Source organism: Sinocyclocheilus rhinocerous, unplaced genomic scaffold, assembly GCF_001515625.1.
Source record: "Sinocyclocheilus rhinocerous isolate Xijiao unplaced genomic scaffold, SAMN03320098_v1.1 scaffold892, whole genome shotgun sequence".
NCBI classification, from domain to species: Eukaryota; Metazoa; Chordata; class Actinopteri; order Cypriniformes; family Cyprinidae; genus Sinocyclocheilus; species Sinocyclocheilus rhinocerous.
The window spans coordinates 268,693-287,126 of record NW_015642825.1 but is presented as its reverse complement, the minus strand read 5'-3'; the positions used below and the strand labels follow the sequence as shown (position 1 = coordinate 287,126).

General features: G+C 37.3%; 1 protein-coding gene across 1 annotated transcript in view; it reads right to left on the bottom strand.

Moving 5' to 3' along the window:
• Positions 1 to 18,434, bottom strand: part of enox2 (ecto-NOX disulfide-thiol exchanger 2) — a 203,121-nt gene that overhangs the window by 18,199 nt on the left and 166,488 nt on the right. The window contains exons 10-12 of the mRNA XM_016573873.1: positions 14,921 to 15,111; positions 7,036 to 7,176; positions 2,779 to 2,905 (exon numbers count right to left, since the gene is read on the bottom strand). Of these exons, the coding sequence (XP_016429359.1) occupies positions 2,779 to 2,905; positions 7,036 to 7,176; positions 14,921 to 15,111 (459 nt within the window). The remainder of the gene's footprint in view (positions 1 to 2,778; positions 2,906 to 7,035; positions 7,177 to 14,920; positions 15,112 to 18,434) is intronic.

Below are 18,434 nucleotides of genomic sequence, written 5' to 3'. Positions count from 1 at the left end.
TTTTTGGTTCGTTTAGAAGTATTTGGTCCGTGTTGCGTTCATATTTCATTCGAACCACACCAGAGTTCGGTTGGAAGCGGACCGAGAACCATCTTTTAGCTGTCTCGGTCCACACATACTCAAACGAACCGCACTAACAGAGCAATCGCACCAGAGTTCGTTTTAATCGAACCAAACATGACAAGTGTGAACACACCCTAAAGAACTAGTCTGACCAACTAGCAGTTAACCAAGGGGTAATCGGTCTTATTTTTTGGATTCAATTTACGCTAGTCTACGTTTTTATGTAAGCATATTTCTCTGCTTTTGCTATAAAACAAACTTTTAATATGTAAAAAAAAAACATACTTTCAATGAACTTTCATTTTGTAAATTACCTGTATTTGTTTAAGTTACTATTACTTAATCAAAACAACCCAACTGCAGTTTGATTGATATTACTTGGAATGCGCAATAAAAAAAGTGATTTCTGAAAAAATAAAAAAATTAAAATGGAGTTATCGGTTTTTGCAAATGAACTCTTCAAATATATATTTAAAAAAGTCTTATATAAAAAAAAATGTATATGACTAACTTGTAAGACTAGTCTAATCCCCTACTATTACCCAGAAACACCTGGGAATTATTATTTTTAATTATTTTTTTTTTTTTCAAAATAGAAGTGTTTATTGAACCTTTAGACAAAATAGTTTTAAGAAAACTTTTTTTTTTTTGAGTATAATATTTGATACATCAGGCTTTTATGGCTAGTGAGAATATGGAGCTCATAAGGAAAAACAAAATACCTACATTTTATTCAGAGGCCATAACTGAGCAAAATATACAATTTGGTGCAGCTGCTGATATTTTTATGGCCAAAAATAAGAGGAAACAACAATAGTCTGTAATGTAAATCAATGAGATCTTTATAACAGAATAACACACTACTTGCAAAATGCATATAAATATCAGTTGTCACTCTTTATCTCCCAATAATGTCTTAGTAAAATGATATTTGAATGCTCAGTTTTATGATCAAATCTCTGTCGTTTTCATTATGGGGGGCAAAACATATAATGCAATGCAACACAATGATGATGAGAGATGAGCAAATAAACGTTCCCCAAAAGCCTGATGAGCATATCTGATACTCACATTTGAATTAGATTTTCTTTTTTTAAATTATGCATGCATAATCAATTAAACATCAGAAGTTTCAGTCCAGTAAGTTGAAATATTACAATATAGTTATTCTTATGTTCACTTAATAGAAATCATTAAAGATTACACAGCAAAAAAGGTTCATGTTTCAGTTTCATGACCTGAAGGTGGACATTTTTACAATTATACTAAAAGGACTTTTACTTGCTAAAAAAGTAAAACTATCAATAAGAAGACAATCATGTAGCAGATTTTGCGCAACAGGTTTTTCATCAAAGTTTTGATCCTTTCGAGCCCTTAGAGATGTTTGTATCAAATATGATACAGTAGGCTTTATAGGCTTAACTTAACCTCTTCACTATACTGTGGCATTAGCACGCACATATAAAGTGACTGACCGCACAACACACATTTCGACTGTGTTATATCTGGATGTGTGCATGGTATCTTCCCCCATTAGTTCTGACAGGAGCTCCTCCTCAAACACAGCATGAGCTCAAACAGATCTGATGGAAGGAAAGAGGCTGACGGAGGGCTCATGCACTCCACTAGAGCTTATTGAGGCTGCTTTCTTCATCAGAGAGCAATGTGCTGGACAACAGCTCGGTCAGCAATCTTTCTGGTCACTGGACTGGCAAATAAGCCAAATAAAATACAAATAAAACCCTGGCAAGCATGCCGTGCCAAGCCAATTACACATGCAGAGAATGCCGGGAGTTCTTTACTACACACATCCGCATCTGGATTATATCTTCCTCTCATGTCGTGACAATCAATTTCTCATTCTGAAAACCTGAAAAATGTTTTCGGCATAAACTAATGTACACGTGATTGACTCGGGATCTTTGAATGATTGAAAATCAGACGTGTGACCGCCTCTCCACTTTGTGGCCACAGTACCACCTCAGGGTGTGCATTCGTTTTTAATAATTCAACAGTCCAGAGTCAATTATTTCTTCCTTTCTGGCTGCTTCTCAAAATATAGCGAGCTGTCTACCTAGGCAGAGTTTTTGGCCATTGATTTTGGCAGCTTCTCTCTCATGCACACACACTCCGGCTGTGCTGTGGATGACATGTTAAAGTTCCTCATTAAAAGCATCCGAGGTGACTCATTTGAGGCTCATTTGGTCAGGCTCATGTGACACTGAAGACTGGAGTAATGATGCTGAAAATTCAGCTTTGATCACAGAAATAAATGACATTTTAACAAATATTCACACAGAAAACAGTTATTTTAAATTGTTATATACATATAGATAGATAGATAGATATAGATTTAGATGGATAGAGTTTTAATTTTGAATTTACATTTTTGAATTTTTTGAATTTTGAATTTTAAATGCAGCCTTGGTGAGCGTAACAGACTTTTTTTCAAAATAGTGTACAGTAGTGTATATAATATTGAGAAGTAAAAAAATAAAAAATAAAAATAAAAATAAAAAAACTGATGGTGACAAGCCAAATTCACAATTTTAAAAGAGAACTAAAGACATCTGATATGTTTAACACTCATAGAAAGCTAATTTTATACATAATATTACATATCTAACATATTCATCTCACTACATCACCTTTTTTTGTGTGATTTGTGCTTCTAACGTTCTAACATTCTATTTTTTTCCCCCCAAAAAAAGCCACGGCACATTAAAGTGGAATGAGGTGTGATGTGGATGAGAGTCAGAGACGGAGAGTGGCGTCTCTCACTTACGCTGGCGTGATTGGTGCTTTCATCGCCTCCTCTGTCCTCCCGCTCGGCCGTCTCCAGCTAGTCAATTAAAAGAATGAGAGAGCTGTCAGCGAGTAATATGTCACAGGCTCACACTCACACACGTTCACACGGGGAAACTAAAGGACGCGGGACACACCGCGGGGCAGGGAGCAGAATCACAGGCCTGACACACCGAGAGCCGAAGGTCACGTTTGCAAATGGATTTCTCTAAATGCCAAATAAGCAGCAAAGCTCCAAAGCATTCGTCCTGCTCAATGAAACTCTAATGAAGCGCAGCGTAAATGCAGAGTGAAGGAAGACATTTCAAGCCGCTCGGCTGAGATTAGTAACGCAAACTGATGCTGACGGAATATTTAGTGGCGTTTGCCAAGGCAAGCATCATTATTGTTACTGCTCATGCTTATGGTTAGGGATTTGAACAAACCACAAATCCATGTATTAAACTTTGGATTAGCACCATCTGGGCTACATACATGAAAGATATCTCAAATCACGCGGCTTGTCGAGGAGAGGCGCGTTATTACTTTTCTGAATGATCTGATTTGTGATTTTGGTCTAGCTCTGATAAAACAGGTGAAGAAATCCCATGAAAGACCTAAGCCATATCTAGATACCAGAATATTGAAGGCTCTGTCTGGCTTTTTTGTGTGACTCATGGCAGCATACTGAGGGCCCTGGGGGCACCAGAATATAATAAAAATAAAAAAATCGTGTAAGAGTCATGTAGGAGGGCCAAGCACCAATGACATTTTCTTCAGAAAACGTAAATGGTTTGTATTATAAAGCGGAAAACTTCAGCTCTAAATATGATTAGATGAATCACGTTTAAATCTACTTTGAAATAGCCAATATATAGTATGTACACCTGTGAACACATCAGTGGAATGCTATATTTGTCTAATTAAAATAAAATAAAAGGCTAAAAACACTAAATTACTTCATGGAAAAATGGTTTATTTTGATTCTTGTAATTAACACATAATTTTAATTACTAAATAAATGGTAACAAATTTTATTCTTTAGGAAAAACCCCTTGAGATGCACCATCTCGTTTTCAAGGGGGTCCAAAAAATTATAAATAAATATTTAAATATTTAATAAATGTGACCCTGGACCACAAAAAAAAAAAGTAATAAGTGTCAATTTTATTAAATTTATTAAATCTAAAAGCTGAATAAATAAGCTTTCCATTGATGTATGGTTTGTTAGGATAGGACATTATTTGGTCGAGATACAACTATTTGAAAATCTGGAATCTGAGGGTGCAAAAAAATCAAAATATTGATAAAATCATCTTTAAAGTCGTCCAAAAGAAGTTCTTAGCAATGCATATTACTAATCAAAAAATACGTTTTGATATATTTACAGTAGGAAATTTACAAAATATCTTCATGGAACATGATCTTTACTTAATATCCTAATGATTTTTGGCATAAAAGAAAAATTGATAATTTTGACCCATACAATGTATTTTTGGCTATTGCTACAAATATACCCCAGCGACTTAAGACTGCTTTTGTGCTCCAGGGTCACAAATAATAATAATAAGTTATTTCAAGGTGGTCCTAGTACACAAAAATAATAAATACATATCTAAATATTTAACTATTTCTACTAATATTAATACATTGTAATTATTTACTGAACATTTGCATCTTTTTTATCATATTTCCGTTAAGTAAAAGGCCTCTCGTGGTTTAGTGCTTTTTAATGCAGTGAGCGGATTCGGGACGGCGCACAAAACTCTATGACAGATATTCTAGGATTCTAGAAGAAATATTAATGAAGTTTATCACAGCAAGAGACGGAAGAGCAAACACTGAGACGCACACGTACAGACTGATGTATGACACACACAACACATTCATCCAGCAGAAAACAATCGCAAGCGATGGGCACAGATCTATAGGAGGAATGGCTGTGTTAAAATTGATTTTCATTTCTTCTACAATTAAATCGTTCTAATATACTTTATATTCTAAACCAGTGGTTTTAATTGGATGAGTTTAAAAATATTTAAAATGATTATTTAATTTTTAAAAATAAAATTATAACATTTAAAATAGTAGAATTTTACATTTTTTTATAATATTAGAATTATTTAATTTGAGTTATATTAACATAATTTTTAGAGTTTTTAAAAAAAAATTATGTTAATATAAATCAAATTAAATCGTTCTAATATATATTCTAAACCAATGGTTTTAATAATAAGTTGGTTGGTTTTAATAATAGCCAGTTTAAAAAAAAAAATTAAATTATAACATTTAAAATTGTAGAATTTTGCATTTAAAATTTTGATAATAATAGAACAATTTAATTTTAGTTATATTAACAATTTTTTGAGTTTTTTTATTATGTTAATATAAATACAATTAAATCGTTCTAATATACTTTATATTCTAAACCAGTGGTTTTAATTGGATGGGTTTAAAAATATTTAAAATGATTATTAAATTTTTTACAATAAAATTATAACATTTAATTTTGTAAAAATACAATAACATTGTATTTTTTTTAAAATTATATTATAACGATTTAATTTTAGTTATATTAACATAATTTTTAGAGTTTTTTTTTAAACTATGTTAATAGAAATAAAATTAAATCGTTCTAATATATATTCTAAACCAATGGTTTTAATAATAAGTTGGTTGGTTTTAATAATAACCAGATTTAAAAAAAAATAAAATTATAACATTTAAAATTTTAGAAAATTTGATAATATTAGAACAATTTAATTGTAGTTATATTAACATAATGCTAAAAAAAAAAAATCTATCTATCTATCTATCTATCCCTGATTTAAACAGTACCAAGTTATTTATTTTCATTGCCATGTCAGCATCAACGGCTATTTTCATATCAGGACAGATAGATAGACAGACTTCAAATCCAAAAGGTCGAGAACCACTGTTTTAAACACAGTACCTGCATTATTTTCCAAACATCCCCACTGGATCATTGCCATCTCATCTCTGAAATGATGCCTGTTATGTTTACGCATTAATATGAAAGCATTCAAATGTCTGCGTGCTTGTAAACAGGGGAGTTTAATGCAAAAATTTCACACTGTTTTCTCAGTTTCGAACACCGAGACTCATCCTGAGCTCATGTTCCTTTAATTAGAGCGCAGGGAATCAGATATTCCCGTTCTGATCTGAATCCCTGGAGAGCGTTCAGTAGGACAGACTCATTAATTCACGCCGTCCTCAAACTGACAGCCGTCTCATCTCATCTCGTCCTCCTCATCAGACAAAACACAGCAAATCCAGACAGAGTTAAAAGAACAAAGACGCAACACAAGCACAGACGGGAGCCCCAGACAGAGAGCCGTCTGTAACTCACGGGCAGAGCGTGTGATGTGGGGAAAGCTTGAATCCGATCTTTCAGACTCTGCATCTGGCTTTCGAGCTGTTGTTTTTCCTCCGAGTTCTTCTCCAGCTCCGTCTCTCTCTGTTTCAGATCCTCGCGAAGCTTGAGCAGTTGCTAGAGAAACGGCACAAAAGAAAATCGACGACATTAAAAACACATAAGGAGAGACGAGCGTTATAAGAAGCTCAAAAGGCCTGACGCTGCACGCAGATCAGTTCATCTGTATTTAAAGTGAACACGCTGTGCACCATCGCTTTGATGCCAGTTTGGGCTGCTTCATTAAACTGAGTGTTAGAATGTCTGAACATCAATGGCTTTTGCTCCAAACCTAGTGAGATGTCTACCTGTTCCAATAGGTCAAGATATGGCTGGTTAGAATGGACTAGACCCAAAAAGCATGGATGGCCATGCAAAAGTAGTTACTTTTTTTGCAAGCAAACATACTGTATTGCAAGCAGTGCCCAATTTTTTTTGTTGTCTTTTTTTTTTTACAGGTTTAATGCAAAAATTTCACACTGTTTTCTCAGTTTCGAACACCGAGACTCATCCTGAGCTCATGTTCCTTTAATTAGAGCGCAGGGAATCAGATATTCCCGTTCTGATCTGAATCCCTGGAGAGCGTTCAGTAGGACAGACTCATTAATTCACGCCGTCCTCAAACTGACAGCCGTCTCATCTCATCTCGTCCTCCTCATCAGACAAAACACAGCAAATCCAGACAGAGTTAAAAGAACAAAGACGCAACACAAGCACAGACGGGAGCCCCAGACAGAGAGCCGTCTGTAACTCACGGGCAGAGCGTGTGATGTGGGGAAAGCTTGAATCCGATCTTTCAGACTCTGGATCTGGCTTTCGAGCTGTTGTTTTTCCTCCGAGTTCTTCTCCAGCTCCGTCTCTCTCTGTTTCAGATCCTCGCGAAGCTTGAGCAGTTGCTAGAGAAACGGCACAAAAGAAAATCGACGACATTAAAAACACATAAGGAGAGACGAGTGTTATAAGAAGCTCAAAAGGCCTGATGCTGCACGCAGATCAGTTCATCTGTATTTAAAGTGAACACGCTGTGCACCATCGCTTTGATGCCAGTTTGGGCTGCTTCATTAAACTGTGTGTTAGGATGTCTGAACATCAATGGCTTTTGCTCCAAACCTAGTGAGATGTCTACCTGTTCCAATAGGTCAAGATATGGCTGGTTAGAATGGACTAGACCCAAAAAGCATGGATGGCCATGCAAAAGTAGTTACTTTTTTTGCAAGCAAACATACTGTATTGCAAGCAGTGCCCAATTTTTTTTGTTGTCTTTTTTTTTTTACAGGGCTCTTAAAAGCGTGAAATGTATTTTCAAGGTCTGCTGCCTTTGATACACAGCTAGGTGCAAGCAGGATCCAAAATTAACACTCATTAAGTGCCAAATGAGATTTAACATGGGCTTTGGTGGGTAAATAAAACAGAGTTACTTGCCAGTTGGCCAGTGAATTCATGTGGAACTGCCATTTCACATGATTTTAATTGAATGATCGGGTGATTACTGTTGATTGTAAGAGACATGGGTGATTGAAAAAAAAAAAAAAAGGAAGAAGTAAAGAAGACAGATGCAATTCCACTGGCTCATGTACATCATATACACTGTAAAAAATATTTTTGCAGATATAAATAAAACTTACTGGAGTATGTTTTACAAGAAAATACAAGAAAAGGTAATTTTACTCCAAATTACTTGCTGTTTCTTTGTAATTGTGAAATTCACTAGCAATTTCTGGGTTTGTTGCAAAGTTAGGCGACATCTATCTTAATATTTGAAAATGGCAGGGCAGCATTTGTGAGTAAATATCCTATCATCTTTGCAGGAATATAATACAAAGTAACATTTATCTTTAGCAATTGTTTTAAGTAAATAGCAGGCACAACTACACCGATACAACCATTGATATCTATTGATACAATCCGTATGACTAAACATGTCATTGTATTCATGAACCTCTGTTCTCACAGTCATCGCCACACGAAAACTGTTTTCACTGTCTCCACTTCCACTGTGTCTTTAAAAGCCATCTCAGTGTGGATGAAAGGCCACAACATAGAAAAATATGTTTTTTTTAATTTATCTGGATTAATGTGATTGCAAGTACGTCCTGTGCCAACTGAGTAACTGCTATTGAGATGAACGGGAATGCTAATGGATAGATAGTGGCAGGTATTATGTAGACGTCCTTGACCTAGACAAGCCTTCGATACCCAAATATGCCATTGGACTGCTCACTAGGGTTTGAGACGTCTTGCTATCAGATAATTCAATCTCAGGTGTTATGTCTGTGTTGAATATGGCTTCATTTGATTACCTCTAGCTCATAAAGACATTTCAACAGTATGCACCTGATATGACAGCTGTTCCCCGACCTCCAGAGCTACCGTGCCAGAGACATTCAGAAACGGGATGTTGTACTCCAGATTAAAATGTACAACTGTTTAAGCTTGAAAATAAATAGCCTATTAAGTCTTTAAGCAAGCCTTCGATACCCAAATATGCCATTGGACTGCTCACTAGGGTTTGAGACGTCTTGCTATCAGATAATTCAATCTCAGGTGTTATGTCTGTGTTGAATATGGCTTCATTTGATTACCTCTAGCTCATAAAGACATTTCAACAGTATGCACCTGATATGACAGCTGTTCCCCGACCTCCAGAGCTACCGTGCCAGAGACATTCAGAAACGGGATGTTGTACTCCAGATTAAAATGTACAACTGTTAAGTTTGAAAATAAATAGCCTATTAAGTCTTTAAGTGTTAGGACCATTGTGGACACAAAAATCTGAATGGCTGTTTAAAACATTTAAATCCTCTTCAGAAGCAGAAAGTAGCGCAGCTGCTTTGTTTATGGGGTTACTGGCTGCATTTCTGCCAGAGATTGTCTTATTATTGGGAGATGAGAGGGTCTGTATTACTTACTATTGGAAAAAGCCTAACGGCTAACTTGGATCAAGTGACGCACCTCAGCCAATCATACAATGGCAGTGACGTCAGTGGCAGGATTTCACAGTTCTACGACAGTCAGTCAATGTTTACGTCGCACAGTAAAAAAAGAGCACGACTTGCTGGTCACTGCAATTTAAGATTAGGTTTTATTCTGTTGATTTAAAAATATATATTTTTTAATAATAAATTTAATTTATTTGTTAAAATCTGGACGCCACCTTGTTATTTCTTAAAATATTTTTTTTACCTTTATTCATTAAAAAGCGTCATATCATCATCATATGTAGCAGTCACAAGTCATTACATTTCAAGTCTATTTATTCATGTCCTTTCCTTTGTTCAATAAAATGTATTATATCAACATAAGGCATATGGTCACATAATAGTCATTACAATTCAAGCCCAATTTAAGGTAAAACCTAAAAAAAAAAAAAAGGAAAGAAAGAAAACAATATTTTTAGACAATACACAATATATTTTATTAAATAGTAATCCGACAAATATTTGCTGGTAATAATGCTGTAAATGAGTCCTACCTGTTGCGACATTCCCTACTCTGCCTTCTCTAAAAAAAACAAAACATTTTTATCAAAGTAAAATCTACATGTAGTTCCCAACGAAAGTACTGTTTAGTGTAAAACATGTTGAAGATTAGCGAACAGGTTGTCGATTCATTAAATGAAAAGCTATTTGCTCACAAAAGCTGTTTATTCAGTGTAGTGAAGCCTCTCCGCCACTGACATCCATTAAAAAAGGCCTCTGGTCTCCTTCCCTGCTTACCGCCAAAGCCGCAGTGTTAGCGTTAGCCGTTACGCTTTATTTGGCTAAAGGTTGGAGACAGGGGTAGCTGCAGGTGGACGTAATGCCCTAACCTAGAAAAAACTTTATCCACGCCTCCTACCTTTCGCCACGCCCACTGCTCCCGCCTGCAGCTATCCCTGCTTGAAAGGTAGCAGGCTTGCCTTCCAGTGGCTTTGTTTCTGCTGTCCCTTCAGCCAGGGTGCGAACTACGGGGGAGCTAGGGGGAGCTCGGCTCCCCTTAATAAGACATGGGCTCCCCTGAAAACGTGATTTGTGAAATTTTGGGGGGTCTCAAAAAATATTGACAATGTGTTATTTTGACGTGCAATTTTAGTTTTGTGTAATGTGATCATTGTGGATTATTATGTGTAAAATAGCAAAAATATAATTCATTCATGCATGACGGCGATTTAAACCTAATTCACTTCAATAAAGATAACTATACATGCTATTCTTGTCATGAGCATCAAGGTGTGGGGGCGCTGCGGTGCAAATTCCACTCATGTTTAGTACATGTTAACTCATGTTATAAAAAATATAAACGTTGGACTCTGTGGTCGATTCTGTGTTAAGGTAAGGCATGTTATTCGCAATTAAGTGTTGTGGCTGGGTTGTTATAGGTCTGCGTGACTCTCGATGTCTTAGGCCTAATTGAACGGAGGAATTATGGTATTCTTCTGTAGCCTGACGACGAGTAATTTTAACCGTTGTTCATGTGAACTCAAAGACAGCCTGATGCTTTGTTTATAGACTATTTGTGGGTGGCTGTTTGTTGTTTCATCTATCAATTCGTGTCGATAAAGTATAATAGGGTAATCCTGTATAGTGATGTATCCTATATAGTGCTTGCATAAAGCAAGTAGTGCATACACTTGTAGCTGTTATGTAGCTTTGTAAGGCATTATTGTGAGGCACGCACAAGCGCACGAATTGAACAAAAAGAGATGGTAAAGTAATAGATTTCTATTTCAAATAAATGCTTTTATTTTGAACTTTCTATAGTATTACTATAGTAACTACTGTAATATTAAACACCAATGTTTTCAACACTGACAATAAGAAACGTGTTTTGAGCAGCAAATCAGCATATTAGAATGATTTCTGAAGATCATGTGACACTGAAGACTGGAGAAATGATGCTGAAAATTCAGCTTTGATCACAGGAATAAATTAAACATATATATATATTAGAATTAAAAACAGGTATTTTAAATTGTAATAAAACTTCACAATATTACTGTTTTTACTGTATTTTTAACCAAATAATTGTAGCCTTGGTGAGCAGAAGAGACTTCCTTTGAGCAGTAGTTTATGTAAAAAAAAGTAATGTAATTGAGTGTAATGATTTCTTTTTAAAAAAAAATAAAAATAAACAGAAGTAACGCAATTTACTCAGGTAACACGTTATGTAACACATTTCTCATACCACATTTCCCCAAACACTGTTTCCAAGCATGCTAATTTGTTGACAAGCCTAATAAATCAGAAGCCATGAGGTGCTGAAGACTGCTCTGATTTCTCATTACCGATCCTGCTCAGCATTCAGAAGCCAGGAGCGATCTGAGCTACATAAACTGTGGTGATGTAACCTTTTTGTTTGCCTTCATGGCCTGTTCCTCATGAATAAATCAGACCGAGGGTTGAGTTTAACATGCTATGAGTGCAGGAGCGAGAACGTCTCCGCAGCCTCGCATGCCATTTGAGAGTGATTCGACTCGGAGAAATGGCCTGCGCTGTTCACTTCATGTGACAGAATAATATGCCGTCTTCACGCGCTCGCCAGAGATCAGTGAACACTCCCGTTTCTAACTCGAGCAAATCGCTCAGCATACGCCTCAGATGTGACCCGTGCAGCGAGTTCATCTCATGCCAGAGAATAGTTCAATACGCAGAATCCCATCAGGGCTCATTAGCGGCAGGTGCGCACCTTCAAAGTGAGACAAACGCCCCTCTCAGAAGCTCCTTCATGGCCTAATAACGCTCACATGACAAGGTCAAAGCCGTGTGGAACATCTGCATGTGCTGCGCTTACAGGACGACGATGAGGGTGACCAGGATTCTCCGTATTCTATTGATAGATACAGTAGAGATACAAAAATAGACAGAACATGGGACAGATTTGACCCTGTCCATGTGAATTTGTATTGTGTGACTGCACGGTTTGGGAAAACAAATCTAGCTGAAAATTACCCTCAGATCTCTAGGTCACTCTGAGCGGTGAAGAACAATGGAGGACGATAGCGGAAGACTGTTCTAAAAATAGCGCCAGTCCTCAAGAGAAGATAAAATAACGTTTGATAAAAGAGATGAAAGTGCTTTATGGGTGGGAGACGTCTACCGTTTGTGCCCATGTGGGCAGATGAAATTTCCATTCCACATGTTCAACATCTCGTGTTTATTATTGTGTGTGTGTGTGTGTGATTGATGACCTGGATGATCTGCAGAAATGAGGTGTTTGGGCTCAGGACTCCCTGCGGTTAAACTGCTCACGCATAACAACACCGAATTCACCAAAGTGAGGAAACAGTAGGTGTGTGAGACTGTAAACACACAGATGAGCGACGGCTCATGGATCACCCCATGCTGGTTTTAAAACGACAACTTATTGGCTACCGGCACAGATCTTTTTTGTGCCAAACCACCGACAAGCATCCGCCCATGACTTCAAAAACCTCCAGCAGCTCAGCATGGAGTTCAACACCGCAAAAAATATTTTATTTTTCAGTATTTTAGCCAGTGAAAATATCTAAACAACCTAAATTGAGGCTTAAAAGACAAAAAAACAAAAAAAACAAAAAAATACTATGTGTCATTGAGGTGAGAAAAAAAAAAGTACATTAGCAGTCAAAACTAGAATAATTACGATTTTTTTTGTTGTTTTTAAAAGAAGTCTCTGTAACACGTTATTGAAGCCTTTATGTATAATGCATTCATAAATAATTGTATCCAAAGTTAAAATTCATTATAATATTGGAAGGTTTGTTTGTCATGTATTTTAATGCATTATACTTTCTATAATATATTACAACCTTGGTTACACTTATTCATGAGATCATACAGTGCATTATAAGGTGCATTACGAGAGAGAATTAAAGCATTAAAATTACTTGTATAACACATTATATGTAAAGGCTTTAAGTTCACATGATCCTTCAAAAATTATTCTAACATGCTGATTTGCTTGCCAGGAAACATTGCTTATTATTATTAAAGTTGAAAACAGTTCATATTTTTTGTGCAAACCGCGACACACCACCGTTCAAAAGTTTGGGGTAAGATTTTTTTTAAAGCAAAAATAAATTAATACTTTTATTCAGCAAGGACACATTAAATGAATCGAAAGTGACAGCAAAGACATTTATAATGTTTCAAAAGATTTATATTTCCAATAAATGCTGTTCTTTTGAACTTTCTACTCATCAAAAAATCCTGAAACAAATGTATCAGTTTCCACAAAAATATGAAGCATCAAAATATTGATAATAATAAGATCCATTATGAATAATTTAGCACCAATAATAAATTAAGACCAAATCAGCATATTAGAATGATTTCTGAAGGATCATGTTTTAAAATCGAAAATGTATTAAAATAGAAAACAGTTCTTTTAAGTTGTAATAATATTTCACAATATTACTGTGCTTATTGCATTTTAATCCAAAAATGCAATCGACTGTAAGATTGCACCAGCCAGACAGAAGTCTGAGTTATATTGAGTTATATTTTAATTAAAAGGTCAATTATTTTTTAAGAAAAAAAGAAAGAAAGAAAGAAATTAATTGTTTATAATATCAAATTAATTTACCTTATTTTAAGGATTTTTAGACCGTTTTACTGAAAAACGAAACAAAAAGCACTGCGTAAGAAAATGATTTTCTGCTGTACAGTGTGTTGACTGTGTGTGCGCACCTTCTGCATGCCCTGCAGAGCCTGCTGCAGGAAGCTGAGCTGCTGCTGGCGGGTGGCGTCCTCCTCGCTGCGCTGGGGCTGCGCTTTACCCTGCTCCTGCTTCAAAAGCTCCACCTCATTCCGCGTTCTGATTGGTCAGATCGCCTGTCAATCAAGCTCTTTGCGAACGGTCAATTAATGCATTAAACCACTTTCATAATGCATTATATATAAAGGCTCAAAGTGTCACATGATCCTTCAAAAATTATTCTAACATGCTGATTTGCTTGCCAGGAAACACTGCTTATTATTATTAAAGTTGAAAACAGTTCATATTTTTTGTGCAAACCGCGACACACCACCGTTCAAAAGTTTGGGGTAAGATTTTTTTTAAAGCAAAAATAAATTAATACTTTTATTCAGCAAGGACACATTAAATGAATCGAAAGTGACAGCAAAGACATTTATAATGTTTCAAAAGATTTATATTTCCAATAAATGCTGTTCTTTTGAACTTTCTACTCATCAAAAAATCCTGAAACAAATGTATCAGTTTCCACAAAAATATGAAGCATCAAAATATTGATAATAATAAGATCCATTATGAATAATTTAGCACCAATAATAAATTAAGACCAAATCAGCATATTAGAATGATTTCTGAAGGATCATGTTTTAAAATCGAAAATGTATTAAAATAGAAAACAGTTCTTTTAAGTTGTAATAATATTTCACAATATTACTGTGCTTATTGCATTTTAATCCAAAAATGCAATCGACTGTAAGATTGCACCAGCCAGACAGAAGTCTGAGTTATATTGAGTTATATTTTAATTAAAAGGTCAATTATTTTTTAAGAAAAAAAGAAAGAAAGAAAGAAATTAATTGTTTATAATATCAAATTAATTTACCTTATTTTAAGGATTTTTAGACCGTTTTACTGAAAAACGAAACAAAAAGCACTGCGTAAGAAAATGATTTTCTGCTGTACAGTGTGTTGACTGTGTGTGCGCACCTTCTGCATGCCCTGCAGAGCCTGCTGCAGGAAGCTGAGCTGCTGCTGGCGGGTGGCGTCCTCCTCGCTGCGCTGGGGCTGCGCTTTACCCTGCTCCTGCTTCAAAAGCTCCACCTCATTCCTGTAGGCGTCCAGCTGACACCGCAGACTGTCATTCTCTTCTTTCAGAGCCTCCACCTGAGCCAGCGGCCCTGAGAGGCCACACAGAGAGAGAGAGTAGGAGAGATATGAAAAATGACAATTGCATTGGCGACAGGAAAGGGAAATAAGCAGACAGAGACACACGAGCGAAGGAGGCAGGGGTGAAAACCAATAGCGGAACAGAGAGAGAAGAGGCACATATTAAGAGTCGTGTGAAGAGTAATAAGTCACGGGGTGGTGGCGGCGAGGCCTGGAAAGGGTAAAACGAAAGAAGAAAACAGCATTCCTCAAAAGCTGCTTAGAGAATTCTGCTGATGGACCGAGATGAAAGGACCCTCAGTACCACTGCTGCGTTCGGTTTGCTTTCAGAGGCTAATTAGAGAGGATTAAATGGAGAGAAAGTGTATTACTTAATGCTTGACTTAATGTACCATGGGTGTTATTATCAAACGACTGTAATTAAAACGGACGCAAAAGGGTTCTTCACACCGAGACATTCCGTCATTCAGCTGTCTCTTAACAACCCGATGATCAGAGACGCCACCTCTGCTCCGCGTCTAGCGGGAGGAGATAACGGGATTACGCCGAGAAGCGTGTCCCTCTCAGATTGGGCAGGGAGTGGGGGGAACAGCCGGGCGCCTGATCGCGAGGCTGATGAAGGATCTTTGCTTATGCGGCTCTGAAGAGGGAGAGGATGAGCGTCTGAGTGACGTGGGTGGAAGATAAGGAAAGCCAGGTTCAGCTATGAAGTCTGCAGGGAAACACATCATTACCTGTTTCAGCTCTGTTCCAAAACAGACTGCATTTTAAATATCCCAAAAGGTAGGCAGCAATGGTATTCTGCATTTTAAGATACGTCTTTTTGGTCGAAATCAAAGGGAAACAATGAATGCATCCCTCATGAAGAAGACAATCTCAGAATTTGGATCCAAGGTGGAGGATATGAGAAATATTGACTATAAATATACTCGCATTTCATTCAATACTTAGAGGTACTGATGAAACAGTTCATTATAGTTTCAAAATATATATCTTTCAGAGCATTTGTATGCGCTTTGTATTTTTTTTTTTATGCTTAGAGTGTCATGCGTCAACAATCTCTGAAAGTTTCCACAGGGGAATTCACCCTTCGCTGGGAGTTTGATTGACAGGCGATCTGACCAATCATAACACAGAATCTGCCATTTTGTGCTACAAACAAACCAGACAGGAGAGTAGATTAACATCGGTGGACTTGAACTTGAAAAATAGTGTGTATTGATGTCTTTCCGTGGTTGAAACAACATACCTTCTGATGTTCATTCGTGTTTATTTCGTGCTATAACTAGAACGGAGGAAGAGATGATCGGTTCATGTGCCGCTTGAACTGAGGCGCTACAGCGATCTAAAATACGTTCTGATGTTCATTCTTGTTTTTTTCGTGCTTTAAGTAAATACGAAAAGACGATCGGTTCATGTGCCGCTTGAACTGAGGCTCTACAGCGATCTGTCACCACACATTAAAGAGCCACAAAATGGTATTTATTGTTTGAATTTCTTAAAAAATGACAAAACTTTGTTTCATACCAAAAGTAACCTGCTCTGTCTTGTCTGTCATCGCGTTGTCAGTGTCCTCTTTGCTCCACAATGTATTTTTCACTGTTTGAGAACATGATGTGTGGCGAGAGAGTGCCATGGCTTGTCAGACGTAGCAACAGTAACTAAGGGGGGCGGGTCTTTGCGAAGGATCAATTCCAACAGGTATCCAAGCACTCTGGAATTTTGCGTGAGGGCGAAAGATTTCCTCATGCAGATTTCGCAATGGCTTAAGTTGGTCACACAAATTTGCTGTGTTGACCAAAAGAAAGTTGGGTTGTGACTTGTGTGATCATTCATCGACAACAGACATGGACCTTTATTGCTCTACAAAATTTCACCAGAATGTGACTTTACTGGAATCAATTGAGTCAATTCTCTTAAGTCAAGTGTTGAAGTCGACGTTCAGAGTTGCATCTGAATCATTCACTTTGACTCATTTTTTAATCGCTTGTCTATGTAAACATATCTTACAGCATGAGTGCAACATTTTTACCATGCTATGTGCTGGTAAAGGTAGTTTATCTTTGAAAAATGGCTCTTGAGACCCGTGAAATTTGCAGAGTGGCCATTCTGTTGCGCTAGACCGAGCACAATGGAATGGCAATTCACGCGGGACGCAAGAACACATCCTTTATGAAGGTAGCTGCCATGTTACCAATTCTGTGTTTTGTCTGGAAGCATGTTTGGTGTGAATTAGAAGGGAAAGAAATAGAGAGACGGAGAACAAGAGCGAGAGCGAGAGAGATACAGAGACACAGACAGAAAGGGAGGAAAGCTAGCAGTTTTTATTGATTCGTCACATCAAGCCGCTGCCCTCAGAAGCGTCCGGTTCACCTTCCACAACACGGCAGGCAGCTCTATCGACCTGTGCTGCCCAGCGGTGCTGACAGTAAAGAAAGCAGCTCCCGTTTGCACACTGTACTACAGCTATTGTCAGAGGACACTTGCCCGTTATCATTGATTAACTCTGGGGGAAAATAAAAGCAAACATGTTGGGCTGCAGTGAAGATGGAGGTGAATCTGCCTAGTTAATATGTCTAAAACTCACACCGAGGTTAGCATAAGCCACTCCCCCTCTTTACGGAGGTTGCTCTTCTTACTGGCAGGTATGAAATATTTGTTTTCATGAACGCGGTGGGTGTTGAATTACCTCCTTCATTAACCGTGTGGATCTCCTGCCCTGATCCTGTGACATCCTTTCAGATATCTGACAACCCACTGACAGTGATTGTTATCATTGTTTTCTAATAACTAAGGTCGCAGTTGAGAAGACGTGTGAATCAAACCTGGTAAAATGTATGATTACATTTGCATATATTTTCATACTAATGAGGGACTCTCTGTTACACTGGAGAATCTCTAATAGTTGTATTCAAATTTCATGAGTTGAGCGGCACATATGTGGAGCCAACAAGGGTCTCACCTCAAATTGACTGTAAAGAGGGTGTGGGAGGGACTGTGTGTGAGCTAAGTGGTTTCAAGATGCCAAAAAAGACAATGGCGTCCCCAGCGTCGGCGCCACGGGGGGGCCTGAGGGGGCCCGGCCCGGCCACCTCGGTCACTGTGCCCCCTCACCTCTGGTGCCGTCTCCGTAGTGGGCGCCCTGATTTTAGTCGGTGAGGCAAGGTACTGCCCTGGGAAGGTCTCCCAGGCTGTTAAATACACAGATTAAAAGCGAAATGTTTTTATTTCGGTTTGTTCTTAGCAAAAAATATATTTTTTTCGTTCAGGTTATGCAGAGCGAAATAAGAACAGTGCTTCATTTAGAAATAATTCTTATTAACTTTGCTATTAT